The 7,863-nt window shown below is 34.3% G+C and overlaps 1 protein-coding gene across 1 annotated transcript; it reads right to left on the minus strand.

The window, feature by feature from the left end:
• Nucleotides 1–254: 254 nt before the first annotated feature.
• On the minus strand, nucleotides 255–7,219 carry LOC112515195 (probable Histone-lysine N-methyltransferase ATXR5). Its single transcript, XM_025121866.1, has 6 exons — nucleotides 6,577–7,219; nucleotides 6,349–6,429; nucleotides 1,977–2,206; nucleotides 1,375–1,475; nucleotides 1,070–1,282; nucleotides 255–414 (listed from the first exon to the last, which is right to left on the minus strand). Exons 1-6 carry the CDS (start codon nucleotides 7,217–7,219, stop codon nucleotides 255–257), a joined length of 1,428 nt encoding a protein of 475 aa, XP_024977634.1.
• Between the last annotated feature and the right edge of the window lie 644 nt (nucleotides 7,220–7,863).

Here is a 7,863-nt window from a genome sequence, read left to right on the forward strand (position 1 = left end):
CTCTATTTATAAGGTTCTTTAGAAAGAAAATCTAAAGGTTTTCACATATTTTAGTAATACTAAACATGACATATACCATTAATCAACAATTTATAACTGAAAATTTTGGTCCACAAAAATCACAACCTATATGATGTCTGAACGTTGAAAAAGAGATTTACAAACTAATGGCATAACAACAGATTAACGCAAACAACAATTTTTGGAGCTTTGGTTCTTATATATATATATATATATATATATATATAAATATCTTAAATGAAGTTATGAGTCGGGTATTCGTTTTCATACCCGTTATAGTCATAATATAGTATCTCACCTTTTAGAATATCACGGGTAGCAACCAAGAGGACCCGACATTCTCCCCCGACATTGTATCTAACACATTTCACGTTTTGCCTCTTCCTCGATTCCCTGCAAATTGTCGTATCGATTTAAAGAAAAGTCGCTGTACACAAAATATAGTAAATTCATGATCAAGTGATTGTCTTTTTGAATATCAAACTTGATTTTGTGCTACAAAAAGTTGTTTTTCTTACCAAAATGGTAAAAAGATACCGTAGTTTTCAGGAATGAGCACTTTAAATAAATTATATAAGATTTTACTTTTTTTTACCAAAATGGTGCACAAGATTTTACCGTAGTTTTCCAAAATTATTTAATGTCTACGAAGGCGGGGTTTTGTTTTGCATTTTCGTAACAATTGGAAATTTACTCAAATGATCATTAACCATACTTAAATCGGTTTTCTAACCATTTCTCTTTCAGATTTATCCAAATGTCACTATTTCCTCAATATTTAGGTCCGTAATATTAGCTAGGTCCGCAATATTAACTAAAAGACAAAAAAATCAAATTCAAGCAGTTTACGGTCGTAATTACGAACCTGGCCAACACAATTGCAGATTTTTGTTGAATCTGAATTTTTTTTTTTGTCTTTTAACTAATATTGCGAAAGTAGTGACATTTGAATAAACTCGAGAGAGAAATGATTAAGAGACCAATTTGAATAATTATTTGTAATTAGAAATGCCATCTAATCAATCAATTAAACTTTCACAAGACTTACGCCTTGTGGTTGTTTACTCCGCTCACGAAGCGGGCAATGTTGGCTCGCCTATCCGGGCAAATTACAAGACTTATGTCTGGATCGGTTGCTAGAAGAAGGGACATCATGCTATCGCCATCGTCGTCTTCTCTGTTTCTAATGTAGTCCACTTCTCCCGCGTATTCCGCAATTAATGTCAGATCCTTTATCAGGTCATCAGCTTCAACTGTATAACTGTATCCAAACAAAGCATCATTCGCATATATAAAACCCTACACTACACAGATGGATTATTAGTGTGTAAGAATCTAGTAGAAGTTACTTACCCTAGACAGGAATTATAGACTATGAGTAGAGGAGGGTACTCGCCTCTCTTTGCCATCGCTCTGCATTTCTCTAGGGTTTCGAAATCCTCTTTTGACAGAACCTTAAAGAAAATCAAAATAAGATGTATCCACATGATATGACTTAAAAGCAATACTTACATCAAGCAGATACAGTTTAACAGAAAGAGGTGGAACTTACAACCCAAGGGTTGTTCAGAACCACTTGATACCAAACCTAACCAAAATGATGCAATTAATCGCACTCGAAAGTAAGGTATGAGGTTGAGATGTACACAGACTTGACCTCTATCTTACAAAATAGAGGAGTACTTTTATACAGTCTTAATTTCCTCTACATTTTACAAAGATGTTTTTGTGACTGAACTCTTGACCTTTCAATCACATAGGAATAATGTTTCAGTTTTTGGGATCTAGATTGCCTAAAGAACTGTAGGAATTGGGGACTATTTTACTTTTCTAATGGTGTTGTTTCTCACATGGATTGTATAAATAATTAAGAATCTTGGTATAAGAACCGTAAGATTCATTCTAGATACAAATAAAGCGATAAACTTAAATGAGTGATGGGAATCGATGCTAACCTGCATTCCCCCATGCTCAAGAATGGCTTGGTTTGCGGATCTTGGAGCCATGCCAGGGGGATAAGTAAGGTCATCGCTGAACTCCAGGTTTAACGATGTTAGAGCATATGCTAGAGATTGCATTTGTTGTAGCCTACAATCAGGGTCTACGCTAGGTACATATGGCAATAGTCTGCGCTTCCTCTTCTGATGCACTGACGGACCAGTTCGCTTCTTCCGTTTCCTAGGATCTAAAAATACAATTGCACACAACAGAACGAAGCAGTTAGAAACCAAAAAAGAAAATCTTGAAAATGAAGTATGACATAAAATGGTATTTAAGCTATGAAGTTATCTAATGGACAGTGGATCCATAGTCTAATGTTAACACCATTCTTTGGCATCCATTTCTTTTTCTTTTTAAAACTATCAACAAACTGATAATGATGTCTCAGAAAAGACTTAAATGTGTACACTGATCCTTTGGCACCAGTGACCATGTTGGGTGATCCACCCTAAACCATCTAACTCGAGCAAATCACTTTCTATGTTAAAGAGCATTAATTTGAAGAAAAAACCATAACCTAGCACTTGCTTTGCACATAAATTACCTCAATCGCACTACCCCTAAAACCAAACGAAACATACTCAGGATGTTCCATTATGATGTAGAGTTTGGGGGATTACACTACCCTTCTACATATAATTTACAATACTACTCAAGGAAGTTAGGAGCTTGACAACAAATGCTAAAACTAGGATTTCAGTTTCTGGCTGACATCCCAATTCCCAACTCACCAACTATTTTGAAAATGAGTCTAAGGGGCTGTTTGGCAATTGTTGAATGGTTTGGTGCAGAATGATTAAGTGGTCATAATGATTAAGAGGCTCTCATGATATAGTGCAAAATGAAATATAATTGTTTGGTATTGTGTACAATGAAATTATGGCACTTAATGGTTAAGGGAGATTCATGATACAAAATCATTCAGAGGGTTTTAGAACCATTAAGAGGCAGACTTTTGTTTTGCCAAACAAGATTCATCTCTTAACAGTTCAGATGTTGCCTTTTAATGGAACTATTAAGAGGTAAACAAACAACCCCTAACATGTAACACAGACACACACACACACACACATCTACAGCCTATGTATGTGGAGATACTTGCACACACCAACCAGCACATACATAGATAAATAGCAGTAATCCGAAAAAACTGAGTTCAGATATTACACAGTGTTTTCACAACAAAAATATTTGAAGGAAATACGAACAACACTTTATTTGTTGAACCTGAATTATCATTTTATATGCAGTTAGTAGTAATAAGACAGATTTTGAATAGAAAATATTGGATTTTCCCTCATTAAGCTGAGATGATCCATTGTTAATTACGTGTATTGAATCTCATTATTGTGCACTAGATGAACTTGATTACGGCATCAGGTCCTTGCAACTAATGGGGTGTAGTTGCATTTTCTTATATAGTTAACAAATCAAGCCTCTGTGTGACTTATATGATCTGGCAGGAAAAACTGAAACCATAAGAAATACAAGGTCTAATAAGTTGAATATCTACTACGAAATAAGGGGATTTATGGTCATAAATAGCATTTTATGCTTAACATAAAGGGATCTGAAACACAAATCAAGCAATAGGGAACACAAAGAGAAATAATAATACAATGAGGTTATCATGGATACACTACAACAGAAAGGATCAAAACATAAAGGATCTACAGGCGTTGTAATAAGTTTACAGGACGATTTTGGACATCTTAAAAAGTTTTTTAGGACACTTTTAATACAAAGCGTCTCATTAGCTAAAAAAGTGTCCTATAAACCTATCTTTTTACAGGACACTTGTTCTATAAGACACTGTTTCAAATAGTGTCCTATAAAATAGCTAATGCGACACTTTGTATTAAAGGTCTCCTAAAAACTTGTTAAAGAACTCAAAAACATCATATAAATTTATTACAACGATTAGGACTCTTTATATTTTGTCCTATAAATCGAGTCCTATAAAACAGTATATTAGGATGTTTTGAAATTGATGGAGTCCTATAAACCCGATTTTGTTGTAGTGATACTTTACATACATAACATAAATAATGACCTATCTACAGAAGTTATGAACCAAAAAGAGACAGAAGTTATGTATGCAAGCACGCTGTCGTCATGACAGAAAAATGAATAAAGGATTTGATCCCGAAAGATAATTTGATTCAGGAATAAAACACAATAAAGAAACTGTGACAACTGATATAACATCCAACTATGATATTTGTGTAAAACTAGAACAGTTAAGACCAAGATGTCTTGGAGATAACATTAATTTGATAAAAGTGAGTTCAAATTCGGAGTGTACTACATATATTAGTAAAAGAATAAGATGCCCGGTAATACTGGATTTCACTAATCAGAATCATCAATTCGATATTAAGGTATATTTTACTACGAAAGGAATATGAAGTCATTGAAAAACCATAAAACTTCAGAAAAGGTAACTTCATATCAGTTAAGATTTTACATCCAAGCAAGCGACAAAGGCACGGTGTGTTATCTTTTCTTAACTATAAAACAGCTCATGGATCTTATCGTGCTCTATGCAAATCATTAGTGGTAACCTCAAGCAAAGAGAAAGGACTGAAAACAAGTAAGATGGAAAAATTTAAAGAATGTGAGGCTGGAGAAAAAATCTTGTAGAAAAATTTCAAATTGATTTGCAGTTATTAGAGACTCAAGAATTTGGCTTTCTAGCTATACCCCATGTAGCTAAAGAGTAGCAACCGTAGTAAATTATGTCATATACTCCAAACTCGTGCAAGAATTAATTAACATCCACAACGTTCTTAGATGATATATCATCCAAGTGTGCCACTTTTGAAGAAATAACCAGGGTAGCTCGATAGATACTGTTTGATAAAGATTAAATGTATGAACTTGGTGCAGATGGAAGTTCTGGACAAACTTATTATGCAAGTTCAACAACTTGAATGAACTTATAACTATGTAAACACTCTTGTCACTTACAGTCTGATTCACAATTTCTTTTCACTGCACAGAAAAGTAGTTGCAAAATAACCATTGAACTTGTTAATTATTTAGTTGCAAAATAACCATAGAACTTGTTAATTATTTAGTGGATGTTTGAATAGAGGTATTAAGCAGTGATCAATAGAAATGAAAATAAAAGAAACTGTTTGGTATTATATAATATAATGAGTTCATTCTCCCATAAACCCAAATTTTCATTCCAGAGTAAATTTGGGGGAACCTGTCATTTTCATTTTCATTCTCCACCATAAACCAAACATCCCCTTAGTTTCAAAATAACCATAGAACTTGCTAAAATAGAGATTAAACATTGTTATTGGGCATTTCTTGTGATTGTTACAATGACTGAGATCACAAAAGAATGCCCAAGTGCAATATCGAAACTCTAGTTTAGCAAGTACAACGATCATTTTGCATCCAAGTGACAAGTAAGATGAGTTAAAATCTCATTTACTCAAAATACAATGATTAGAAAACATGATTGAAGGCGTTAAATGTATGACTTACTGGTAGAAAACATACATAAATAATTCATTTTTCCTATTGAAATGAGTTGAATTAAATGACAACGGATCGATAACTTCAAGCCCCAAAACTTCACAAGTGCTAATAATTTACATAAAAGGCCCAGGGACACTAAACACCATGTGAGCATTGCATAAATAACATTTTAGTGATCAAAAAACTACCAAAAATTAAAGACAACTTGACACCGAAGAAGTTCAAATTAAAACTAGTTACTCACTTGCAGTCATGGTGAAGCATTGCAGACCATAAATTAAACTTCTTATACGAGAAAATTATATTTTAAATCTCTGATCGTGCTTGTTCCTTCATAAAAAAACGACCATTCTACTAGTTGATATGTGAAAACGCCAACAAAATTGCAGTTTATACATTCTGTAAAAAAATTAAAACTAGTTTGATGGTTCTTTTGTAATGAAATGACAAGTTTGGTTGTTGAAAACACATAAAATAACAAGCTTCTGTGGATTTTTTTACATTTTCCCAAATACATCAGTTGTGATCCAAAGATCTGATAGATACCATGTTTGTAAATCTTCTTTATGCTTACTGTTAGTTAAAAATTTAACATATATTTTCTTCTGAGATTGCAGATCTGAGTCCGGAAAGATAAGGCAAGTCAATCAGCATCCTTTAAAAGTATATTTCAAAATCAATCAAACAGTGAAACTGTAACTAAAAGCTGCCAGAACCATGGTTGTTTATCAAGTGCAGAAAGCTTCAGAACTTTCGATAACCATTAGATTTGTCAGTCAGAAGCTCAACAAAAAATCAGAAATAATTAAAAAAAATAAAACATATATATACCCTGCGGGGAGATCCTTTTCATCGTTGAACCGCTGCATTTCTTGATGCTAAAGAAATCAAATATCTTAGTCTGCGAGAAACCTGAAACTGATATCAACAGATGGCAGAAATTAGTTCGATTCAGAAATCGGAGAAGAAAATGAAGTAATATCTGTTGTTATACATTTCATGCATGCATATATATGGAAAGACTTAGGGGAATTGCAGAATTTCATCAGAATTGCATACTTGTGAGCGCTGGAGGATGATCGGAGCAGGTAGGGCAGTACCAATGACCAAATGGAACACGCGCAACAATTGGTCGTAAACAATGCATATGATAAGCTTTATCACATTTGTCGCACAGCAGGATCTGATGATCGTCGTGACCAGAGCCACATATAACACAAACAGCATCGCTGTAGTCATCATCATCATCATCATCATTCACCAACACCACATGCTTAGCCGTCTTCATGATATCCTTCATCGACCTATACTTCTGCTGCCGTCGTTTCCTGGGCGATGATTGGATTCGATGAGCAGCTAACGCCATTGGAGGTCGATGGCCGGCCATAGCACTCAAGTTAAGGGAAAATTTAGGCATTTTGGGGATCGCAGGAGGGTTAATTCGCGAACGATGCAGAGATTTTGACGGCGATATTTGTCTTACGAGTGCAAGAAAGGAAGGATATATAACAAGGGAGGTGGAGGTGGGGGTTGGGGTGGGCAACGTTAGCATTTGACATGGCAGTAAATCATTGGATGTGCTAACGTGCGCAGTGAGTGTAGATGCAATAAACCACCGACCAAAAAACCAGGTTGTTTCGGACCATGGTTTAGGTTTAGGTTTAGGGATGGGAGATGAAAGCTTGAGCAAGTCTTCTACCATTACCATTTCCACCTTTTTTTCCTTTTTTTTAATTTTCTTTTTCAATTTATTTTCTTTTTTAAGTTTAATCCAGATTACCATTAAAATATGGGTAGGTAAAATTTGGTTCCACCTTACTCAAATAACCGAATTAGGGACCGGAGGAAATCAAACACAAGACGGTTATGTTAGTTCGGTTTTAGGCTCAATCTTATATCTGAAATCGATCTTCGGTTGTCTTTGATTACAAATCGAAATAGGACTCTTCTATTTTTCAAGTTTAAAGCAATGTTGTTTGAGGTTTATGTTTTTTACAAATTAAAATAAGTCCAGTTGTGCATCTGATTTATTGTCTGGTTTTGGGACCGGAACCGTTTGCATTAGTTTAGTTTTTAGTTCTACAACATCATGGTGGTTGTAAATGCAAAAAGTACAAACTTCAATGTTTATTTTTGAGTAATCGTAGGTTTCCAGCTCAATTTATGTGCATCGATCAATCCCATAAAATGGTTCAAAGATTAATTTACACATTCACTTTTCTCACTTATATTTGTTCTTTATTATTGGTTTTTTATGGTAAGGGAAAACATGATTAGTAAGTTAAACGTTGTATTCTGAGATGCTTCAAAATATGTGTTAGTACTTATTATAATCGTGAATTAGGG

Source organism: Cynara cardunculus (assembly GCF_001531365.2).
Source record: "Cynara cardunculus var. scolymus isolate 2C chromosome LG 7, CcrdV1, whole genome shotgun sequence".
Classification (NCBI taxonomy): Eukaryota; Viridiplantae; Streptophyta; class Magnoliopsida; order Asterales; family Asteraceae; genus Cynara; species Cynara cardunculus.